At 48.4% G+C, this 24961-nt stretch overlaps 1 protein-coding gene across 4 annotated transcripts; it reads right to left on the reverse strand.

Moving 5' to 3' along the window:
• Positions 1 to 1180: 1180 nt before the first annotated feature.
• Positions 1181 to 18856, reverse strand: ATN1 (atrophin 1). Of its 4 annotated transcripts, none has more exons than XM_025193491.1 (9): positions 18650 to 18856; positions 18286 to 18423; positions 17261 to 17374; positions 12351 to 14332; positions 7749 to 7971; positions 6895 to 7612; positions 2807 to 2950; positions 2297 to 2477; positions 1181 to 1592 (listed from the first exon to the last, which is right to left on the reverse strand). In XM_025193491.1, exons 1-9 carry the CDS (start codon positions 18725 to 18727, stop codon positions 1559 to 1561), a joined length of 3612 nt encoding a protein of 1203 aa, XP_025049276.1. In that variant the 5' UTR covers positions 18728 to 18856; the 3' UTR covers positions 1181 to 1558. The 4 variants fall into 4 exon arrangements, with proteins under 4 accessions (XP_025049276.1, XP_025049275.1, XP_025049274.1 ...); XM_025193490.1 differs by having other exon boundaries at positions 18277 to 18423; XM_025193489.1 differs by having other exon boundaries at positions 18578 to 18856.
• Positions 18857 to 24961: the final 6105 nt, after the last annotated feature.

The raw sequence follows: 24961 nt of genomic DNA on the forward strand, positions 1-24961 counted from the left end.
CAGGTTGCGCCATCGCTGGGTGTAGGCCCCGCCCCCCCCCCCTACCTCCCAGTCCAGGTGCGGCGGTGCACGCTCCTGGCCTCTCTGGCCTGGCCTTGCAGCTGGGGCCTCACGCGCCCCCATCAATAGCACGGGCCTTGTGCTGGGGAGGGCGCCCCAGGGGGCTCTGTGCCTCATCACCAGCTCACCCCATCTCCTGCCAGGCAGGGCGGAGGGGGCACTGCCCTTCAAGCCTCTGCCTGCCTCTCTGTGCGCCTCGCTCGCTGCAGGGCCCCCAGGCACTTAAATGAAAACCACAGAGTCCGTTTCTGGAAGGGTTTTGTTTTGTTTGTTTGTAAGAGCTTCATATATATATTTTATATATAAATTATTAGAATGTGTGTTCGGGGTTCTGAGTGCATGGAGGACTTCATTGGGGTGTTTCCCCAGAGCTCTCTTTCTTGTTTTTCCTTTTCTCTTTTTAATGTTTTAAGTAAATATATATATATATATATTTATATATATATATATGCATGTGTGTGTGCGGGTATATATAATGTGTGGGTGTGTATGTGTGTACATATATACACACACACATACATATACACACACACACACTCACACAGACAGACTGAGATATACAACTGTGAGATCAGACACGCACGTGGGGACTGGGAAGTCACACATTGCTACGCAAAACTGCCACGTCTAATGGGATGTGCATGGATTAAAAGTACATCAACTGGAATAAGAGAGGGGAAAGAGGCAGCCACCATCTCGAACACAGTCCCATGGTGCTTTGCACCTGCTGGCCATACCTGTTCCCTCGAGGTGGGGGAAAGCACAGCCACCATCTTGAAAACAGTCCCATGGTGCTTTGCACCTCATAGCCAGGCCAGTCCCTCAGGGGTTGGGTGGGAAAGTAGAAGTGGCCATTTGAAGAGTTCCAATAGTGCTTTGCGTCTCTTTGCCATGTTCATTCCCAAAGTGGGTTCGGAGAGTAGGAAGCCACATTGGCCAGTTTCCAAAAGTCCCATGATGCTTTGCATCTCTAGGCCATATCTCACATCCAAAATAGCAGGGTGGGAGGCATTTTGAAAAAAAGTTCACATCAGGTTCTGAGGGTCTGCCTCTTGGCCATATCTGCTCATGCAGGGAAGCAGAAAAGGCTACCACCACGTATAGAAAGGTCCCATCATACTTCGTACTTTTGTTTTTTTTATTAGGTACAACCACTCTCTCAAAAGAGATTCTGGAACAGCAGCCATTTTGAATCCCCACAATTCCTTGTACTTCAAGCTCTTTGTCATATTAACTTTGTCTTTCTCAGTGCCCCTCTTGAAGTCATGCCATGGTTCCAAACATTTTTTAGGCATCTCACTCCCTCCCCACTTCTCTCCCCTCCTCTCTGCTCCCAGGATGGTCATCTTGTTCTTTCCATCCTTCCTTCTCTTTCACTGTGCTGAACAGGCCCAGGATTCATCACTCTGCAGCTTCCCCTCTCCCAAGATTTGGTTGATTGATTGTTTCTCTCTGGAGAGGGAGATGTGATGATATCATTGCAAGGGTTGAGTTTCATTTAAAGGGGTTTGTCACTTTCTTTCTTCAGGTGACTGGCAGAGGTGAAAGAAAAGGAGTACAGAGGACAAGAGGCAGAGAGAGGGGGGGGGGTGGAAAGAACACAAGTTTAATAAAGCAAATTGTACTGAGCCTTTTAGTAAAAATGAATCTGCCCCCAGTGAAGATACTGGCTCAAAACTGAATCCTTTAAAATTCTTAGGAAAGTAAAACCTTGTCTGTCTGCAAATCAGAGATAATTATTCCCTATCAGTGTACCGTTCCCAGTGCTGCTGCCCAGGGAAGGGTCCTTGCAGAGAAGAAGAGTTCAATCTCTATGAGCCTTTCAGTCCTTAACCCACAAGGGAATCAGTGAGGGTTAGTACCAATACTAGCTTTTGTCACATATACCTTTGTCTTCTTACGAACAGGGCCAAGACCCCACGTACTCATTTTGCCCAAAGGCCAATCAATACTTGTCATATGTGAATGGCATCCAATTATTACCATGGGCCTACAATGGAACTTGTGACTTACAAGTGAACATATTTAACCTAGACCTTGTGACCTAGAAGTGAACTCTGCGTGCCCTCAGAGTTCAGTTCAGACTACAGCCACTGCCCCAAACCAAAGGACTAACCCTCCTATTCCTTGACTGCACCAACTCTCCCATTCTTCAGCTAGATTTGAACTGGTGCCCAAGAGGTGAAAGTTAAGCATCCCATTTACCTAACCCTGAAAGGCTGTGGCTTCTTTTTACCTGTAATAATCCTCCTGTGTAGGAAGCGGCACTCCATGCAAAGGGTGATGGGCATGGAGCCACTGCTGCTGCTCCAAAGCCAAACGCTGCAGTTCTGCCGACTGTGCGTGCATGGCCTGGAGTTGATGAGCTGCTGACATGGGAGCAGAGAGAGATCCTGGCAGGTCCCTGTAGGGGGCAGCTGCATTCAGGGAGAAAGAGCAGATCAAGTCAACCTACCAGACCCATCCTTACCCATTCTCCCCTGATTCTGTCATGATGACCCAGCACAACCCACACCCAATCCACCCATGTCTATTCCACACCTGGGCTCCCTGTCAAAGTCCTGTCAATGCCCCTCAATTCTGACATGCTGGCCTCCTGATTTTCCACTCCCTGCCCTGCAACACTGCACAACTCTGTTCATGCATCTCCATTTGAACCTGCAGCCTTCCCTGTTATCTAATTTCTACCCTTTTGCGGTGTCAGTGCCCTTCACATGTGGCTCACAGCTGCCACTGGTGTTCTTACCAAAAAGCTGGTGGCGCAGCACTTCATTCTCATGGAGGGGGTGAGGAAGTAGTGGGTTGGGGATGGTACCAGCTGGGTACGGTATCCGAGTGAGATGTGACCCTGATGCCAGTGGGTCAATAAGGGGGTGAACAGAGGCTGAGGCTGGTGACAAAAAATACCAACTGGTTACTGGGTTGTGCTACCTCAGAAGCAAAGTAGGGAAATGCAGAAAGAAACAAAAGGGAAGAGTATAAGACAGACAGCCATACAGACTGACAGAAGACAGCTCTGTATTAGGGACAGATCCATTTCAAGATTAGATGATGCAGTTATTCAATTTTAGTATCATTCATTTCTGAACTTGCTCTTTGTGTCCTCACTATACAGCCAGGTTTGTGTAAACTGGCTCTGCCTGTCCATGTATACACCCCTCTTAGCTGCAACTATATATCTCAACATTTTGGCACTTCCTATGTTCCAAAGTGCCAGGCACATCTCCCTAAAGCTGGATGTGGATGCACGTATTGTAGCTTATTGCATGCAGAAGTAGGTCCTAGGAACAAAAATTTGTAGCTTTGCTGGACACTAAAAAACACAAAATTAACACAGACAATGATTTCATGACTCATTACAATTACTGTACCTACTCCCTCTGATAACTTCTCTGTATTCCACAAGTAATAATAGCCCTATTTCCTTTTGAATGGCTTTATGCTTTTTACAAAATTAGGTATAGCTATCTCAACTAGTCTTTATTCAGTCAGTAATTACATAGTTAAGTTCTCATTGCTCTACAGGTTCAGTGCACACTTTCCTTCTTAAGTGACAACTCTCACTTACATAATGAGATGTAAGCAGAGATAACCGCTCACTCAGGTATTTAACTTAGGCTGTATCTGCTTCTTTCCTGGACCTAAAGGACATTTTGTGCCCTATGGTTCATCTAATATCTCTCCAAACTATGTAGTTCAGCCAGTAAAAGATATGGTCAAACAAATCTTGCTTCTTGCACAACATAAGGCTCATGCACCAGAAGGGATACTTTTTAAATTACCTTTCACTTTGAGGGCCTCTGTTTTGGGTGGCTAACATACAACATATAATTTAGAGGCTTAGCCTTAGGTTTCATGTTCGAAAGTATTGGCTAGTCTGTGAACACACATAATTTGGAACATGGATAAATCAATAGAGGGTGCTAGATGCTGGAGGGAAGTGCAGTAGGGAGGACATCTCTTCAGCTCGTTCTGTGTAGCCCAATTGGTGAAATATGCTCTACTCCCAGTGCCTCACACAGTATAAACCACCTGCAGTTGAGCAGAGCAGGAATTTCTATGGGCTAGGGTGTTTCTGTGTCCATTGCTGCTAGGACCCCTGCATTCCCCTCAGCACTGGATACTAGTTGTCAGGGCATATATGATTCTGTGTGTATGTGGGTTTATATGGTCCCAGTTTTGGCAGCCATTCTTGGTCACATTATTGGCTAGTCTTGGTCACATATTGGCTAGTCTGTGAACACATGTAATGAAACAGTTGTTTCATAACCAAGCTGGCTGTGGAGCTCTGGCTTATGTTTTTCAGATGTTGAAGACCCACAAGTCCAAAACTTAAGGAAATTACAACTAGAAGTGGTTCTATACTGTAAATTTAAAAGCAAATATTTGAAGAAGGTCTTGTGATATTGGATGGTGGATGGCTGGACAGAGCCAGCCAGGTTTTGGCTAATCAGTCTTATTCTGTAGGGGGCAGAGAAATTGAGCTATCTGAGTGCAGCCTTAGTGTTTGGTGGGCCAACACAGATCCAGCAATTACATAGTTTCACATTTAACACAGTCAGTGCTCAGAGCTTCTGCTGAGTGCTGTGGGGCTGCATTAGGACAGCCAATGGAGCCAATGCAGCTGTGATGTTCATGCCTTACACCTACATTCACATTGAAACAGGTGAGCTGATCCTGTCCTAGGCCGTAGAGCAAGCATGGTTCTCAGAGCCTGGAATGCCTGGAGAAGGGCAGAACAGCTGTGTGTAGATAAGAAGACCTCTACAAGTGACCTGAGGGCTAGAACCTGCTCTCAGAAGCATCTGAATCTTCTGGTGCAGAATCATAAAGTAACACCAAAGTTGGGTTTGAAGGGACCTCAGGAGGTCACCTAGTCCACACCCCTGCTCCAGGGCAGGATCATCCCTATCTAATCCATCCTAAACAAGTGTTTTTGTAAGTCAGGGCTGTCAAACTTGTGGCCCATGGAGTCAAGCCATGTGGCCCACAGGACTCATACAGGAATCAGAAATTAGAGGTGGGGCCAATGATGTGCAGGGCCTGCCACCAAAAACTGGGACATAGAGGCCTGCAAGTAACGTATTAGTGGCAGGAGGTGAGCAATGACTACGTTAACCTCTGCAGCCACCACCACTCCCACATCTAGCCTGAGAGGAGCCCTGCATCTGGATCCAGTCAGGGAGGCAGGGTAAACTGGCATCCTGGTCTAACTTACTATTAAAAGTGCATGAGCAACCCTCACCTACAACTATCAGGCATAGTACCCAAAACCTTCAAGAACATCCTAACTTGCCACAGGTAAAACAGGGGGATGAGGACACGGTCAGTGTCCTGTCACTTCAGCAACAGGAAATAGCTTGTTAAAATACACTTGAGGGATCCAAGGAAGAGGGCCATGCTCCCTGCTACACAGAAGGGCAAAATCCCCCACAGTCCATACCAACATGATCATGGGGTAAAATCCCTTCCTGATCCCAAATGTGGCAATCAGTCTTATCCTGAGCAGAGGGGCAAGACCTCTAACCAGGAACTACCAGGGTTTCTTTAGGTTCCAGCAGGAGTGCTGGCACACCCCAGTCAAAATCCCTAGCTCTGGCTGCAGTCAACAACTAATGCTTCTGAAGAAGATTAAAACCCACCCGGTGCCTATCAGGAAAGGAAAATAACCCCTATTCCCAGCCCTGTGTGGCAACCAGAAAAATCCAGAAGCATGGGAAAAACCAAACACCCTCTATTCTATTCAGCAACCTGGGGACTGCCAACACAACTCCATGTGACTCACCCTCACTGGAGAGCCAAAACCCCCCTTTCTGTCATTCCATCCGTTCCATCAACTTGTCGTAGCCTTTTGTTTCATAACCAAGCAGGCTGTGGAGCTCTGGTGAGTGCTGTCCTCTCCAGTTTCTGACGTGTATGGGGAAGTCTCTTAGATTAACACCTTGTCATGCATCCTCAGATGCATCACGAGCAGGTCCAAGGAGGTGATACTCCCCATCTATGCGACATTGGTCAGGCCGCAGCTGGAGTACTGCTTCCAGGTCTGGGCGCCACACTTCAGGAAGGATGTGGACATGGAGAGGGTCCAGAGGAGGGCCACTCGCATGATCAGGGGGCAACAGGGTAGGCCCTATGGGGAGAGACTATGGGACCTGAACCTGCTCAGCCTACACAAGAGAAGGCTGAGAGGGGATCTGGTGACCATCTACAAACTGGCCAAGGGGGACCAGCAGGCAATGGGAGAGTCCCTGTTCCCCCAAGCACTACTGGGAATTGCAAGGAATAATGGCTATAAGCTGACTGACAGTAGGTTCAGGCTAGACATCAGGAGGCACTACTTCACAGTCAGGGTGGCTAGGAACTGGAACCAACTGCTTGCCCCTACCCTGGGGGTCTTCAAAAGGAGGCTAGACAATCGCCTAGCCGGGGTTGTTTGACCCCAGCATCCTTTCCTGCCCATGGCAGGGGGTCGGAGTTGATGACCTGCTTAGGTCCCTTCCAACCCTACCAACTATGAAACTATGAAACTATTTCCAGATATTGCTCTTTGCAGCACACTCCAGGTATTGCTACTCTTGTATCACTCCTGACCAAAATTTATCCAATCTCTTTTTGAAAAATTCCTGTGATGGATATTCCACAACTCCCCTAGGGAGTGAAGAAACCTACTTTGCTGCAATACCAAGACATTGCTATGCCGTACCCTATTCTCTACAGCAAGAGAGAAAAGCTGCTATCCATCTTCTTTGTTCAGATATTCAGAAGAGAAAGAGACTATGAAAAGTAAACAAAGAATGAGGGATCCCCTATTCTGTGTCCCCACATGCCCCTCACCTGCATGGATGGCATCCTGCTGGTGCAGATGGAGGTGGGAGTGGATGTGCGAGTGCTGGTGATGATGGGGTGTCACATTGAGCATCTGCAGCCGGGCCAGAGGGTCGTTGCTCAGAGCAGCAACCCGCTCTGCATGCTGCCTTTCAGCTGCCAGTCGCTCGGCATATGACATGTCAGGGCGCAGGGTTGGGCCAGCTGCTAGTGCCAGCCGTTCCCGCTCCAGGTGACCCAGCCCTGGGTGGAAGGGAAAAGTGGGATGCAGGCCTGGGGCTGCCTGGAGAGCCAGCCCCCCATGGCGTGGGAAGGGATCCATGGCAGCAGCAGGAACAGCATGGAGCTGATCCAGCTCAGCTGGCTTGACTTCGAACCCAGGCTTGAGGCGCTCACGCAGGTCCCGGTCCCTCAGGTCTCGCTCACGGGCTTCTCGTTCCCGCAGCTCCCGCTCCCGTGTGGCTGGGTCACTGCTGTAGATAGCTGGCACATTATAGCCCAGCAGGCCTGGGTCAACTGCACCCAGCGGCACATAGAAGGGGTGATTGCGGTTGCTGGGGGACATGACATGGGGCCGGGCATATTCACTTAGGGTGCGCAAAGCTGGAGTGTCGGGGCCCAGGTATGGTGGGACAGTAGCCACAGCACTGCCCTGCTCAAAGGATGGACGGTGAGGAACAGGCCCCAGAGACGAACATTCCACTGGACGCCCCTCCTGTGCCATCTTCTGCAAAAGAGCAGAGAGAAGCTTCTCAGTGTCAAAGCCCAGCCAGTTCTACCCCCAGGAGGAAGCACTGTGATCCTCCAACACTGGCTCCTGCACTGCCCCATTCTCTTCCCAGGGGGGACATGGTGACACCTACCACACTTCGCTCCAGCTCTCTCTCCTTCTCTCGCTCTCTCTCCTTCTCCCTTTCACGTTCCCTCTCCCGTTCCTTCTCTTCCCGGGCCTTCTGCTCTGCTTCTCTGCGGACCTTCTCCACTAGGTCTGCTCGTTTCTTGGCCAGCTTCGAGCCATCCAGGGGCACAAAATACAGGTCTGTGCGAGAGCAGGAGTTGAAGCCACGGTCTAGGTGTTTGTTAAACCTGAGGAGAAGAACTGAAGCATGAGTGTCAGAACAAGAGAGATGGAGCAGCAGAGAAATGCAGAGGGCTGAGTCCACCTAGGAAACATAATGTGTAAGGGAGAGAGTGTGTTGGAAATCTGGAGCAGTGAGGGCTGTAGAGGGCAGCTATGCACCACACACTTGGGAAAACAAAGTTACTTACCAGTCACTGGAGTTATTCAAGATGTCCGGCCCCACACACACACACACGCACGCACACACACAATTTCACTACAGATGACAGTGTTCCTCAGTGTCCCTCACCCTGACTTTTGAACAGACTTCTCTGTCTTAACAGTATCCACACTGTATATTCAAGTTGAAGCAAGGGAAGCTTACGTTAGATATTAAGAAAAGCGTTCTCATTAGGATAGTAAAGCACTGGAACAGGCTACCCAGAGAGCTTATGGACTCTCCATCCATATAAGTTTTTAAGACCTGGCTAGACAAAGCCCGGGCTAGAATGATATATTTGGGGATTGCCTTGCTTTGAGCAGGAGCCTGGATTACATGACCTCCTGAGGTCCCTTCCAACCCTCATTTTCTATGATTCTATAATTTTAGCAGGCTGATTCTCAGGTCCAAGGTGTGAGATAGATAGGTTGTTGCATGAAGATTCCCTAACATGTACTCTGTGGAGGCCCCTCCTATCAGCCAAACAGGGGAAGAGTGTGATCCACTGCTTCTGGGGGTGTGCTGCTACCACTGAAAGCCTCTTGGCTAAAACCCCTGAGCCCATTGAAAGTCCAAATGGGAGTACCTGTGTTGGATGTGATCCTGTGCTCCTACAAACCCCAGAGAGTGTGCTAAGGTCTTAAGAAAATGTGGAATTAGGTATCCCACGAGTTGTGGGATGTCAGCCAGTCCCCCTGGTACAATGAGAGGATGACAGGTGCTAGTGTCACCATCTTAAGTTGTAACCTACAGAAGAACCAACTGAACTGCCAGGATGGGATGCCATCAACCCTTTCTCTTCAGGACAAGGAAATGACCACTGTCAAACCCCTTTCCCTCAAGCATGGGGATATCTTTTTATCGTGCTTCCAATGCCAACAAGGATTCATAAGAAGAGCCCCTGAAGCAGGAGGGAGAAAGGAGGGTTTGCTGTAGGGAACATGTGGAATTATGTAGTGTCATCATGAACTACTGTCCAGAACCCTAAGATCCAATGTTATCTGGGCCCAAATTAGATAAAAACAGGCCAAAAGGTTCAGCAAGGGAGGATTCCTTGATCCCATCATCAAACTTCCTGCCTGCTGAAACAGTCATGGTAGAAGATGGTAAGAACAAAAAGTTGAGGATCTGTCCTTACGGAAACATACCTTCTTGCCTTGGCTTTGACCATCACAGTTGGTCAACAGTTGCAGACCAATGAGAGGAGTATAGCTGGTACTGCTTGTTGTGCTGACAGGTAGAAACATGCAGTCCAAAGGACACAGCCTGTGAATCCTTGTGGCAGACTAAGACTTGGTCAGTTTTAGATGAGAAAAGTACTGGCCCTTCAAAAAGGAGATCCTCCACAGCTCTTGGGACCTCTAGGGACCCCAAAACCCTGCAGCCCATACAACCTTCTCATGTACTGGCCACAGAGTGAGAAGTCATATTTACTTTCTAATGCAGCCTAGGTAACATTTTACCCACCCACTGCTCGTCTGGTATCAGAGAGAAAAATGAAGTCCACACGTTCTGTGGGAAGATCCTTGGCTACAGAAGCAATATGCTCAAAGACAGGGCTAGCAGGGTTTGTTATTTCGTTATTCTAAATTATACACTTGTGGAGGAATGACTGTTTGTGGAAGAGGTCCAAAGTCTGGGAGCATTTTCTTTTTAGGAACTGACTTGTACAGGCCTGCCCTCTCTTTAGCCACAGCTACAACTTGTGAAGATGACGCAGCGGGGGAACAGAACAATTCCACCCCCGTCAGAAGGACTCAATACTTTCTGTCCACCCTCTTTTCAGTAGGGAGCCCTGACACCAAAATTTGCTACACAAATTGGGTAAACTTTCCAGGACCAGTACAACCTGACACAGCTCAGGATGGGGCAAGACATCAAAGAAGGTATGAAAGGAAGGTTCAGCTAGGTCTTCTGACAAAATACCGAGCTCCCTCACAACTGATCTCATCAACTGCCAGCATCCCCCACAAGAAACCATAAACCCAGCGAAGAAGATGACCCACATGGGGCTGCATGCAGTGATGGAAAGGATAGGCTGGTGTCGAGGAGAATCAGGATGGCAGTACTTGGGGTCTTGAGGCACCCAAAGCTCCAAGGCCAACAGGGATATTCCAGAAAGGTATGGACCTATCCCTGCTGGCAATGGCCAGCCAGTTAATCAGTATAGTATAGTCAACTGTCATAATGGCTGTTTTTCCCTTGGGTGGCTTAATGTGGAGACTGGTAGGGGCAGAGACATCCACATTCATGAGACAGAGTCAGAAGTAGATGTGGAGGAGGCAACCTCTACAGGCAGTGCCAACTGCCTGTGTGTTAGTTGGGATATCAAAACCTGGAGCATCAGGATGGAAAAGTGCCTCTTGGCACCAGGGCCCTTCAAGAAGTTATCAAGGAGGGAGAAACTGGGCTCCTGTGGAATAACAAGCTCCATTTTAGCTGACAACCTGAAGGCAGGAGCTGGGCAAATTCTCTCTCAGCAGGGGGAGCAACCAGTACTGCTGATGTGCTCTGGTCCAGTCTAGAGACAAAGCATCTAAACTTGGTTGCCTTCCCCTTGCCAGGTCATACTATAGGCATGATCCTGTCTCAGGCCGGGTGTTGGACTAGATGACCTATGGAGGTCCCTTCTCTTATGACTTCAATGTTGGTGACACTTGGCTCTACAGGAGGGCTGGATGACACAGCAACCTGTTCAACAGGCACACTACAGCCCTGCAGCACAGCCATAGAGGTACCCAGCTCTCTACAAGCTTCTTCTGAAGTCTTTGAGATATGGGAAGTCTTGGGGCCTGGTTGGTGACTTAGTGATTCTCTAATGAAACAGGACACATCTGCCAACCTATGAGGTGCTCCTGCCTGGGGATCTACCTCTGGAACGAGGTCTCAAGCACAAAGATCAAACCAAGTTTGCTGATGCCAAGGAAGGAGGTTGGCATGAGGAAACACCACCAGACCATGTTCAGGGCTGGGCTGGAAGCTTGGTTTCTAAATCTGACTCTGGGATTGTAGCCTTTTCTAGGAGGACTATTTGGAGCTTCCATGCTCTCTGTCTACAAGATGTGGGACTGGTTTAGATGAAAATGACTGTTTGAGGTAGGAACCATCCCAATGCAAGAGAAATGGCTGTGAAACCCAGGAGAGTTTGGAGATGGCATCCCCATAAACAAAGGAGGAAACTCTTACTCCTGGAAAATGGTGACAACAAGCTCCACAGAAAGAAATAACAGGTGGTCACCAGAAAAGGAAAAATAAATTGGGGGTCCCCCAAATGGCTGTGCTGCATGGCACAGATAAAAACAACAACAGTAAGGGAGGAGGTAGGGATTGAGAGCACCAAACCTAGTCTGGAAGTTGCACCCTTTTCCTTTTACTCCCAAAAAGGTTTTGAGGTAAAATAAGTAATAATAAAGAAGATAATGATGAGGCAATAAAAAGCAATGATAACACTGAAAATGGAAGAAAGCAGCTGTGTGTGACATCTGAACAAAATGCAGGCTGCAGAGCAGACTGACACAGAAGCACACCCCCTAAGCCAGGTGGTTGAGAGGAACTGAGAAGCAGGATGTGTGCACCACCCTGTAAACCTTTGGTGCAAGAGGGGAGTCAGGGCAGTGCTGGACTGCATGCCACAGATGCTGCTGAATCTCCATTCAGAGCTCAGGGGCCTGAGACACACCTACAAGTGAGAAGGTGTATGTGCACAACAATGCCAAGCAGAACTCCCTCTTCCTTTGCCCTTCCATCTACCTCCATGGCCTAAATTCCACTTCCCAGTGTAAGATTTTTCCCCTCTCCCCTGCCATAACTTGCTACTGTGGCAGCACCCAGGGGCAATGAAACAATCTGCAAATGGCCAAGGAACGTTTCCCTACCTGGTGCAGGCACTGCCACAACACCACCCACACATTGCAGCCATTAGTCAAGCCAGGGGAAAGGGCCATCAGGAAAGCATGGCATGAAGGGACTGGACTGGCTGTACCCTACTGCCTGCTCCTATTTATGCTGTGGGCTACACTGGCCCAGCACAGACACTCACGCTCAGGAGAGGTCTCACTCTTTGACTTCAGTGGGGGTGAGCCCTGGCATACAATTGTCCTTCCCACCTGGCTCTTTCCCCATCTTTTCCTATCATGTCCCACCCCCACTCCCCACCTCTACTCTGTCTCCCTCTTCCCTTCTCACCTGGCTGACTGGCTGGCGTGACTTGGTATGTCCACCACTTTGGGGGCTGGTGAGGGACTTCGAGTGGGCGGCACTGGGCTCTCTGGGGGCTCATACTCCTCTGATGGCTCTTGCTTAATTTGTGCAGTGCTCAGTGGCAGTGGTGGCAGCGGGGCAGCAGGGACTCCAATGCCTCCAGACAGTGGGGGAGCAGTGGGGGTGGGGGTTGGGGAGGGAGTCTTGTAGTTGGCAGTTGCGGGAGAAGAGGTCACCCTGTACCCAGGCGGCGTGGCCACATGGAATGATGAAGCAGAGGATGAAGGGGGAGAGCCTGGCTTGTAGGCAGGCGGGGGCTGGAATGTAGGGACAGGTGAGGCTGCCCGCTTCCCATAGGGGGCCACAGCAGGTGGCGGTATGGGGGGCGACACTGTTTTATAGGGGGCTGAGGAGGAGGAGGCCATGGTGGCTATGACAGTGGAGAGAGTGGCAGACGCAGAAGTGACTGGGGGTCCAGCCCCATGTGCGGGAGAAGGTGGGGGTGGTGGGGGGAAGGTGTAGGTGGCAGGACTCTGACCCTGTGGGTGGGCAGAGACCCCTTGGTATGTGCCCTGGGAAGAGGAAGAGGAGGAGGAGGAGGAGGAGGAGGAGGAGGAGGAGGAGGAGGCAGCAGCAGAGGCAGAGGAGGAGGCAGACGAGGGGGCAGGGGTGGAGGAGGAGGCAGCAGCAGCTGAAGGAGCCTGACTATATGTGGCCTGGCTGTGGGGTGGGTAGAGGCGCAGCCCATAGGCAGCATGTGAAGGGTGATGAGTGCCTGACTCCATGGGGTGTGGGTAACCTCCTGTTGGCTGAGGAGGAGCTGCTGTGGCTGGAGAAACACCCCCTCCACTGCCAGGGCCATGGTGGTGCTGCTGTGATGACTGCTGGTGGTGGGAGGCCTGGCCAGGAAAGGAGGCAGGAGGATGGGAGCTGGTGTTGCCCAATGGGCGGCTGTACGGTGGTGGACCCTGGCTCCACACAGGCTGGGAGGGCAGAGAGGGCTGGGTGTACTTGGGAGGCTGGCTGGAGACAGAGAGAGCACTGGGGAGGGGGAAGGAGTGGGCATAGGAAGCACTGTAGTTAGGCAGGGTCTGGGCAGGGGAAGGTGGGAGATATTGAGCAGAGGAGCTGGAAGGGGGTGGGGGAGCATAAGGATAACGTGAAGGGGCCAAGGCTGGTGCCTTGTCCTGCCCCATGCCATGGGGTGATGGGAGGTGTCCACTCAGAGCCTGCCCCACCATCCCTGGAGAGTTGGAGGCAGCAGCCACGTTATTCAGTGGGCGCAGGGCTGGCGGGGGAGGCAGGTTGGCTGAGACATGGGGAAAGGAAGGGGCAGAGACTGGGGGTGCAGCTGGGGGGTTGGCTGGAGGTGTTTTCTGAGGAGGCAGCCCCGCTCCCATGGCAGCCAGGGAGATGGGTGTAGTGGGCGGAGGGTTGTGCTTAGCACCAAGGTTCTGTTCACGTGCCCCTGGTGCTGGAATGCCTCCCACTCCATTGGTGCCTTTGGCCCCAACCTGGACCACATTAGCAGTAGGATAAAGAGGAGCATGGGCAGAGGAGGAGGAAGAAGAGGAGGAGGAAGAAGAAGCAGGCTGTGGTGCTTGGGCCTGGAAAATCCTGGAAGTCTGCGTCTCAAGTTGAGAGTGGTAACTCCCTCCAGGGGGCTGAGGGTGGACCTCACCTGCTAGGCCAAAGCCTGGCTCAGATGGACGGCCTAGACTGTCAGTAGGAGGGGCAGCTGGGGGGCTCTGGGGGAAGAGTGGGGGGTGGTGGTAGGCATGGGATGGCCCCTGGGACAGCACAGAGGAGGAATCTGAGTCATTCTCCACACTGCCAGGGCTGTAGACACTGGGCGAGGTGCTGCGGTTATCCTGGTCAATGTCCCGGGGGTCGCTGCTCATCTCGTCATTGAAGCTGTGGCCATCGAGGCTGTCAACATCTGAGGGAGACTGAGGACATGGCAGCTCCTGGGCAGAGGGAGAAGGGAGATATTACACAGGCTCACAAGCCTCCAGAGTCTGCTCTCTAAAGCTCCCAGCCTGTGCTGCTGGAGCCATTACAGGAGATTGCTCTGTCCTATAATCAGCAGAGTCTTCTCTTTGAAATTTGTAGGGATGTTGAGGGCAGTCCAACCCACTTCTCACTTGTCCCTATGGGTATCTCCCAGAAGATGCAACAACAGCAGATTTATCAGGGACAGAAGGCAATGTTACTTGAAATGTATCAATAACAAACCTAGCAACCTCCATCTGAATAGCAAAAAATACAGCGCAGACAACAAGGGCTGATGTGTCCTGACCCCACACTCTGCAGAAAGGTCAGTGTCATTAGCCCAACATACAGAGGGTGTAACTGAGGCCTACAGATTAGTGGTGTCAGCTCTCAGGGGGTCTTTGGAAGAAAGGGCTGAAACCCATAATCAGTAATGGGCCCTGGATGAAGGTATCATTCAGGATTACATATGCACATGCAGTGCATGGTGGAATATCCCAAGAAAGCAGTGGGATGTTTGCATATAAATTAAGAGGAGAAAGTGGCCTTTATGGAAAAACGAATTATGTTGTTAGTTGCTCAGTACCTCTATTGCTGCTTTCACCACTGGGTGGAGAATCCTGCTCCCCTTTGGGTCAATGCTATCTCTTCCTTTTGTGTCAGTTCCTTCTCATCTTCCTTTCTCTAATCCTCCTTGTTCCCTGTCCTTGTGAATCTTTTCAGTGATTTTCTCTGGGTTTACCTCCCTGTAGCTACTCCCTGTTCTGGCTCCAGCGACTCCATTGCCACCCAAACCCCCATTCCAGGCTGAGTGATAGAGAGGTTTGTGTCCCCAATGATTAAATGTCATGGCTGGACTTCAAGGCTTACAACATAAGGTAGACCAAGAAAGGGCTTCTGTTATGCTGGACAGAAGAATTCACATAGGGGAATTAATGTTAGTAATACTGTGGTGTTACACTTATCCTGTCACAGCAAAGACAGTAATATCCAAAGCCTTAGAACTGATTTTCTAACCCAAGACACAGAGGACAAAAGCATATGAGAATTAGGTGGTATCCTTCTAAATTAGGGGCAGGCAATTATTTGGGCCCACATGCCATATAGGTGGTTCTGGGGAGCTGCTGTGGGATGGTCACCAGTCCTGCCCTCCCCCTCGCAACAGCCCAGAGCTCACAGACCCTGCGGCTCCTCCCCGCCACCACCAACAGGGCATATCCCCTCCCCATCCCTCACCCCAGCCGGAGCAGACCAGCCAGAACCTGCACACACAGCTCTGACCCCAGCCTGTCCTATGCTTGCTATGGACTGCCCACCCATGCTGGGCAGCAGCAGCAGCCAGGTAGAAGCTGCTGCTTGGCATGTGGGAAAAGCAGCCCCTCCCCATCACCACTGTCAGGCCCTTCTTGCTGCAGCTACCCAGAGCCTGGGCCCAGGCTGCCTGCGGCTCCTCTCTACCGCCATCACTGCTGCCTCTGGGCTACCCATCAGGACAGCGGTGGCAGTGCAGAGAAGCAGCAGGCAGCCTGGCCCAGGCTCTGGGTGGTTGCAGCAAGAAAGGCCTGGAAGTGGCAATGGGGAGGGGCTGTTTCTTACCTCTGCCAAGCAGCAGCTTTTGCCTGGCCACCGCTGCTGCTGCTGCTGCTCAGCATGGGCAGCGAGTCTGGGGCAGGCCAGCATTGGAGCTGTGCACACAGGTTTCAGCTGGTCCACTCTACCAGACTGAGTCCAGAATGGGCATGGAGAAGGCCAGGGTCAGGGCTGTGCATGTGGGTCCCCGCTAGTACGACAGGGCTGGGACCAGCAGCGTCAGCAGTCAGAAGGAGCTGCTGCTGCCTGGGCTGCCTAGAAAGTTAGTTCAGCTGTGGAGCAGCCCCAACCCTGCTGTGTGCCCAGGGGGTGGCGGGATGTGCCACAGGCCGGTTGGCATCTGTGACAGGTGGGACCAAGCAACCCACTGCAGGCTGGACAAAGTCCCTCTATGGGCTGGATATGGCCTGTGGGCCATATTTTGCCCACCCGTTTTAAATAGTTTGTGAGCCCTCCATTAGACTCACTGCTTTCTCTGATTCAGAAGACACCAGAACTCTACTGGAGCAGCAGGGTCTATGTAATTAGATCTTGCATGTTTTATATCATTAGTAAACATGGTAACTTGGACCCACATGCGCCCATATGGTTCCTTCCTGTCACATTTGTTGTGTAAAGAGCAAAAGACTCGGACCATTTGGGAAGCTGACTCCTCTGAATCCCTCTTCTGGGCAGCTGTTGGTAAGCACAGATGGACATCACTGCATGGGGCATGCTTGGAAGGACAGGTCTGCAAGTGGAAGTGGAAGCTGGATTCTGGAGAATGTGATAATGTCACACAGGCCATGTGAATACATCCTGCAGCTTGTGTGTTTGATCCCTCTGCTACAGAGAAAGCATAGGCTCATAGCTGAGGTATTGGACTGTGACTCAGGAGATCTGGAGCCAGTCTCCTGCTCTGCCACAACTGTTCCTGTGTGACACGGGGCAAGTCACTTCCTCTCTGCGTGCCTCCACTTTCTACTTGTGCAGCGGTGTTAGTATTACTGTTGGATTGCACTTACGCCTACAGGCCCCAGAGATGGATCAAGGTCCCAGTGTGCTGGGGGCTCTGTGCACACACAGTGAAAAAAATGCCCCTGCTCCAAAGCTGGAGTCACAGTTCTCAGTCTCTTGCTCTAAATGGTGAGGTCCCAGAGCTCTCATCAGAGGCATAAGCAGAACTCCTAAGTGAGAATGCCCCACCCTCATCACTATGCCTTTAACTAGAACAACTCAAAGGTAGTCCCAGGCAAACAATCAGTGTCCTGCATAAAGTTCTGGTAGGGTCTGTGGAGTATTATGAGGAAGAGCCACTGGGAACAGGGACTCACCTCAGTTTTGGTTTTCTTGGGGGCACTACTGTCCTCCCCTTCACTCTCTGAAATCTCCTCTGTCCGGCCTTGCTTGCTACCCTTGGGTGTGCAGGAGTCCTCCACTCGACCCTTCTGTGAGGAAGAGAAAGAAAAGAGGGAGTCACACATGACTCTTCTCCCCCACTTTCCATGATCCAATCCAGAGACTGACACAGAAGTGAGACATTAGACAGATTAGATCACAGGCTTTACAAAGCAGCTGGGTGCCCAGGGCAGTAACAATGCACAGGGACAGTGGCAACTTCTAGCTGCCAGTGTCACTGGCACTGCCTTGTGGCAGTTCTTATTTTCTGCTTCCTCACTAAGTCAGTGCCCAGCAGGGGGCTGCCACGGTCACTGCACTTCAGTTATGCTACTGGATTAGATCATACCCGAACCACCGGCTATTAGCAGCAGCAATTCCAACACTGGCCACAAGCTGGTGAACACTAAAATAATACAAGGGTATTTCAGCTAGTAATGGCAATTTCAAAATAAAACCATTTTATGGGCAATGATTCTTTACTGAACCACATCACTACTTCATCTAGTCATAAACAATGGGTCTGTTCAACAGTGCTGTCATCAGTGTTTCCTGCTGCCACATAGTTTCCCAGTGATTGTACACACAATTTTATTTTAAAAATTGCTTTCTGAAACACTCTTGTAAAACAGGACTGGGAGATGTGGGGGATAACAACTGGAGGGATCCGGAGAGTTAGTGAAGGAACTGATTTCAGTTTTTGGTGAGCCTTAGGGGCATGTCTGCTCCACAGCAGTGGCTCATCACCAGCACCTGCTCTTTGGTCCACCTGAAGCCAAGGGCTTGATAGTAGGCACTGGAGATAGGGCAGGAGAAACCTCACTGGCATACTTCTGAGTCTGGAACATGCCTGTGGGTGTAGGTGGAGGGGACACACTCGGGCCCCTCTGTGCCAAGAACCCCAAGTCTGTGGTGTAGACAAACTTTATGGTATCTGAGGCATCATACTCACTTTTCCTACCTTGTTTGCTTGCCGGGATTTCTCAGCCTTGCCATCACTGCTGGAGGTGCTGATGCCACCCGGGGAGGCTCGACCCCGTGACCTCAGCTCTTCTCGGGGCCCAGGAGTCTCCTTCTTCCGTCCACTCCGCATTGACATCTAAGGAAAGAGAAAGCACATCGCTATAGCCCTGTCCTGCAGCTCTTCCTTGCTATGGAATTCTTGTTCCAGTTTGGCTGAAGCCTCTCAATCTTGCCCCACAAGCACCCCACTACTCCCATCCTTAGTTCACCACACAGTGTTGCTGATGCACCTCAGTCCTGACCCACATCTCTCCTCCTCTTCCAGTTCTGGGTTTCCCACCTCCTCCTCTCCTGTCACGTACTGAGTCTTTGTTCTGTCGAGTCTTCATTCTTTTGGGTGTGGGGCCCCCATTCTCTTTGGCCCGGCTGGATGAAAACATAAATTTTTGTCACTCCCCCTTTCTGCTCTTCCTTGGGGGGGACTAAAATGGTGGCCTCAGGGAACTAGGCACAACCAGATCCTCCAGAAGGGGGCTCAGACCAGAGATGTTACTGGTTTCTGGAAGACCCTGGAAGACAGAAAGGGAGACAACAACAGAAGAACTGAGACTGAGCATGTGTATGAGTCCTCTTCATACCACAGAACCAGCTCATGATATAACTGTCTTCCCCACCCTCAGTATCTCCATATACACTGCCCAGGCTTTTGCACCCTGGAGAGGCCACTCTAGCTTCTCAGAAAAGCAGATTACTTCTTATTTGCACTGTAATGGAATGATGCCCATGTAATAAAAGGCAGTTGAGCTCCCTTAGTATTTTGGGAGGATCTGATTCTTGGGATCTGATACGTTAACTTTGTTTTAACATTTTCTGTAATATTTCATGTTCTTAGTTAATTTTTTTAAGGAAGAGAAAGAGAAAGTGTTTTAAAACTGTTAGCATTTAAGCTCACAAATTATATTTCTTCTGGCATTATAAGCTCCTCTTGGTACATGTTATCAGCTCTGTAAGTTACAGTATTCTTGACCAATAATGTAACACCATTCACCCTAAGATGTGGTCCCCCAGGGGTTCCTGGAGCACAGTCTTTTAATCAAACCTGGATTCCCCAGCGCACACACCAGGGTACCAGTTCTGTATTGAGCTTATTATACAGAGGTGCTGAGAAGTCCTGCTCACACTGCATTTTCAGGGATACCTAACAGATACAAACACCCACACTTTAACTTGAATTTACAAGTCACATGCTGAATCCAACCCATTTAGCTTTAACTCTTGTCCCCAGAACTCAACCCTCTGTCCTCTGCAACAGAGCTAAAGCTCTCTTCTTAGCTCCAGCCCCTACCTCATTAATTCTCATTGTGGAATTAAAGGGCACTTTTACACGTGTTCCGATGCATTCGGATTAGAATGCATCAGAGCAGACTCAATCGAGTCTGCTGGAGCCTTCTAACCAGAATGCTCCAGCGTGCTGCAGCGTCTTGTGTATTCAGCATCCCTGTGCTTCAAAATGGCGGTGGGGGCAGTTTAACTAAAGCTCATTGAAAGAGCATTAGTTAAAGTACCCCACCACCATTTTGAAACGTGAGACACTGAATACAGTGAGGGCTTTATAATTAGAGCAGCTCCCGAGAGCTGCCCCAATTAAAACACCCCCACCCTGGAGCACATGTATAAGTGCCCAAAGATCCCAGAGCCAAATGCCAAAGATGTCAAAAACAGTTTTGTGAATAAGGCACTAGGGATAAGGAGTCAAAGATTCCAAGTCTATGCCCAGTTTTAAGGGTGACCTGTGGATTAATGGGTTAGTGCAGGGGTTGTCATCTGGAGGTAAGTGTATGCCTAGAGATACTTGGAAAGGTCCTAGTGGGTATGCGTGGGTGGGCGGGGATGGAGCTCCACCACCTACCACCCCATGCCACTGCCTCCCAAGAGCAGGGCCAAGGAGGGTGGGGGGGTGAGGGCAGCGCTGCTCCGTTGTGGGCCACACAGCCACTGCCTAGCCAGCCAGACATGGGCGGGGAGGAGGGAGGGGAGAAGCTCACAAGCAGTGGCCACTGCCACCATCCACCACCCCGTGCCACTGCCCTGTGCCATTGCTGCATGCCACTTTCCCATATCCAGTTGCACATGAGGCTCTCCAGGCTGCTGGTGGGTGGCATGCAATTGGCTGGGTGCGAGGCCCGTCAGCAGCCTCTGGAGCCGTGTGTGCAACCAGCCGTGGGAAAGTGGAGTACAGCAGTGTGGAGCAGTGGGTGGCGGCATGGGGTAGTAGGTGGTGCAACCCTCCCCACCCCCCAGCATGTGGCCATCACCACCAGAAGGGGTACACTTCTTTAAAAGGGTTGAAAACCCCTGGGTTAGTGCATGAAGACAGAGTGAGGATTCTGGGGGGCTATTCCAGTTCTGAGATGGACATGAATTCTAGAGGTTTAAAGCACAGGGATCTTGGACTCTGTTCCCTGCTCTAGAAATGCAGTTAGGTGTAGAAGGTTAGATCCAGGAAAATGCAAGTAAGGAATCTGGTATCCAATCTGCAGCCTCCAGCTGACCTGCTCATTTCCCTTGGGAATATTCTCTTTCCCATGTCCCAATTGCCCATCTACAAAAGGAAGGAGGGGGGGATGATACTGCTTTCCCTCTTGTGGAAGTTATGAAATCTCCTTAATTAACGCAGTCAGAGTGCTTGGAGAACCCCAGATGGAAGGCAGAAGAGTATTATTAATTTAATTTCATTAATATTTTATCTGCCCCTTGTCATGAAAGCCACATGAGGCCCATATAACAATAATTCCCATACACAACAATTAATTAGCTTAGGCCTTCTCTTAGTAAATGCACCATTTTAACTAAAATTGATTTAAAACTGATCTACTGACACTGGTGCAAATTCCTCATGTAAACACACCTTAATCAGTTACAGCCTTGCTTACATAGCTTCAGCTTAATTTGATCATTGATTCCGAAATCAATCTAGTTCAACTGACTGATTTTCTAGTACTGACAACGCCTTAGGACTAACATTCCTCCAGTAGTATAAATGCTAAAAAGCAAGAAAACTGCCATTTAAAAAACTTGATATACATCTCTATGACAATGTGCAAGCATTAACCCCATACATTCATAGCACACAAACACAACACACTTCAAATTTGACAACACTGTTCTTCTCACTTTACATCGGACAGAACTGGCAATCACATGCAGTACACAACATTATCTCCTGCTTCCAACAGCACATTACTATAATCTTTCCACAATCAGCAAAGTTCAGTGTCCCCATACTGAAATTCCTTTCCTTATAAAAACATAAATTTATCCTTAATATCTACAGCACAGCTCCCAAAATGTTAGTTCAAATATCCAATACACAATATTAGTGCTAGGGATTTGTTCGGTCAAAAAAACCCCCCCAAAAACATCCAGTTGAGCTGTCTAATAACATTAAGTAATAACAAAAATGTTCAAATATTTTAAAAATGTATTAGAACAATATCATCAGCAACAGAAAAGAGTGACTTTATAATTGCTAATGTATTTGATACTTATGTTCAATTATGAAAAGCAAGTTACATAACTAAATGATTTTTAAGTCAGAAAAATCTGAAATAAATAATGAAAGAAAAAAGAATTAAAAATTGTTACTTTTTAGCAATGTTAGCTTAGTATTTAAATGCAAACATGATTGAATACTGAACAGCTACAAAAGGAATGAAATGAAACAAATCAATAACATAATTACAAAAGAAAAAAGTCATTTTATGGTAGGTAGGCAGCAGACTGACTCTTCATGTGTTTTTGCTTTGCATTAACTTTTTTCTTCTTCTCAAATGTAATTGTCTTATCTATATCTCTGTTATTATCATACTCAAATTCATCAATATCTACTTATTCCTTACTATCTGTACATTTAATCAACTCTTCAGCTGCCATTTTCCTCTCTAATTTTACATTGTAATACATGGTCAGCGGCTCCTCAACGGCAGAGGTCCTCAATTAATGTTTTTTGAATGGACAGTTCCCCAAGCTGTCCAATTTTGTTTTCCAGATGTGGTAGCACATGAAAGTGCCAAAAGGATTTCTGCTATTGCAGCTGGACTGCAAGAAGGTCACAACCATCTTGACCATAGAGAAGAAGCACCCACTTTGAGCCAATTGCTGGAATTGCACTCCACATTGTTCTATGCTTGAATGGGCTGCTGCTTGCTCTTTTTTGCTATCTCTACCAGAACTGTCTGTTTTTATATCCCTTCACATTTGCAACAGTGACAGCTAGGGCAGAAGCTGAACCAAAGAGCATGCCTACACTGCATGCCCTGCTGCTCCCAAGCCATCCATGTCTATTCACCTGCATCAAAGAGAAATTCAGTAGGAAAGCCACCCTAGGAGTAGGCCTCATTGGCTCTTCTTGAGACCTGTCTGGCACACACCAGAAACATAGTGTAAACATACTTAGGTCCTCTTTCTTGCATCTCTAGAGTGTATTTTAACAAACTCCTCCCTGTCCTTGTAGTTGCAGGACACAGTCAGTACCCTCATCCCACTGCTTTACCTGTGGCCAAGTTATGGGTTATTTTTGATGTTTCAGGCATTGGACCCGGTAGTTGCACATGAAAACTGTTCCTGGAGTTTTCAAGAACAGGTTAAATAAGCACTGGTCTGGGATGGTTTAGTCAGGGATGATCCTGCCCTGAGCAGGGGCTTGGACAAGATGACCAGCTGCAGGGCCCTTCCTGTCCTGCTTTTCTATGACTCTATGGTTACCAGGTAGGCCTTGGCCCTGGAAACAGGATCAAGAAGGTAGAGAGCATGAAGTTCAGGAATCATCATCTAATTTTTCTGTGATATCCATTATCCTTTTCTTTGCAGCTTTAGTAAGTGGACTTTATTTAGTATTTTCACAAACACATTTCTTCAGACACTTCTTTTTGGCATCAGATAATGTAGAGCTACCATTCTTCCATATTTTGAAAGGAGGGAGCTATGTATTCAAGCAATGAAAATGAATTTTGAGTTTCACATCTGAAAGACAATATCACCACAGATTACTCAGGAACAACACAAAGCCACCCCTTCTTCCTGGGTGGCTGACTGAAATACCTTCTTCCATTTTTGAAGATTTTTGACAGATTTAATTGAAGTTGCCCATCAAACACAAGGCCAGAAACATGGTTGCTGATATGCATTTGTTTTTTAATAACTTGACAAGGCTCTTGTCAAGTTTCACACAATGAAAAAGCTGTCAGATCTTCGACATCACCAGTGAAGAACTGCATCAAAATGAGAATATACTCATATAACACAGAAGGTGAAGATACTTATTTATCAACAAAGTACAAGCAACTTTCATGTTAGTTGCACTGTCAATCCCCAAGAAACCTTTTGTAGACACAATTAATTGATTATTTTCTAAATAACTGTGCAGTTAATTTCATCAGTGTACTGGCATGTGCAAAACAGTGGTTTTTGAGTTATAACCATGAAGCTGATGACATCCTGTTTAAATACTGCTCCATCAATCAGACACTGGAGACACACGAGAAGTTTTTCAGTAAAAACACCAACTCTCTTTTCATGTCTTCCACTCCAGCAGTCAGGCTTCCTGCAACTTGTTTCACACTTGGAATTTTGTAAATTGAATTAAATTCGTAAAAAAAGAATGAGCATATAAGGATTTTCAGCTATATGACATGAGGTATTGCTGACATAAATACTTCTAGCAAAAATATGGCCAAGTTCATTCTTCTGGTCATCGGACACATGATTCACATTTTTTAAACTGATCAAATGAACATCTGAAGATCTTCTAGGAGTTAGAGTTTTTGATGCTAATGCATGTGGAGTGGCAAAAGTTTTGTGTCTTCATCAAAAGACTGAGGAAGATGTGAAACATAGTAGTTTTACCCTTCTTGCTGTCTAATTGTAATAATCTATCTTTGACAGTAGCTACAACCTATCACTAGAATTCAACAAGTGTTTTCTATTTACACTTATCTCATACTCAAGAGAACAGACTCTGCACTTAGATTTAACAGTGTTTCCATATTCATTTCTAGTGAAAAAATTCTGTACAAATGATTTAGGCATTCCCTGACTGTCTTTAATTTATTAATGTCTCACTTGCTGGAATGCAAATCTCTAAATTATGAAGTATCTCTTGTATTTCAATCAAGCAGTAGTTACTCAGTTCCATTTGTAACTGGTATTGTTCCAGAAGATTTCAATCAAAATGTTATGGTAGTGCTAGAGTGATGTTGTAGCTGTGATGGTCCAGGAATTATGCAAGAGGCAAAGATGGTTTGTCTGCTACCTCTGGGAATTTCTCCCCCCCCCATCCCCTTCCAGCTGTTTGTTTGTTTGTTTGTTTTGTTTTTACTATTGCTCTGCTGGCTTTTCTCCTCAAACCTGAAGAATGTATTGACTTTGAAAGTTTGTCTAACTTTATCCCAGCTATGCAGTTGGTCCAATCAAAAGTATCACCCAAAGAAACTCTTGCTTTCCTAATCAAAATGTTCTTGCCCCTTCTCCCTCCCAGGACCTTTACAGAGTCCAAAATACCATGTAGGGCAGGGGTGGGCAAAATGCAGCCCGGGGGCCAGATGCAGCCCACCAGGCCATTCCATCTGGCCTGTAGGTCCCCTAAAAAATTTAGAAAATTAATATTTATCTGCCCC

Source organism: Alligator sinensis, unplaced genomic scaffold (assembly GCF_000455745.1).
Source record: "Alligator sinensis unplaced genomic scaffold, ASM45574v1 scaffold1800_1, whole genome shotgun sequence".
In the NCBI taxonomy this organism is placed as follows: domain Eukaryota; kingdom Metazoa; phylum Chordata; order Crocodylia; family Alligatoridae; genus Alligator; species Alligator sinensis.

Coding starts and splice junctions, on each gene's coding strand:
- ATN1 (XM_025193488.1), bottom strand. CDS start 18,727: ATGTTTTCATCCAGCCGGGCCAAAGAGAATGGGGGCCCCACACCCAAA. Junction 18,424..18,577: donor AGATGTGGGTCAGGACTGAG/GTGCATCAGCAA, acceptor CTCTTTCCTTAG/ATGTCAATGCGGAGTGGACG. Junction 7,972..12,350: donor CACGCCAGCCAGTCAGCCAG/GTGAGAAGGGAA, acceptor TCTTCTCCTCAG/GTTTAACAAACACCTAGACC.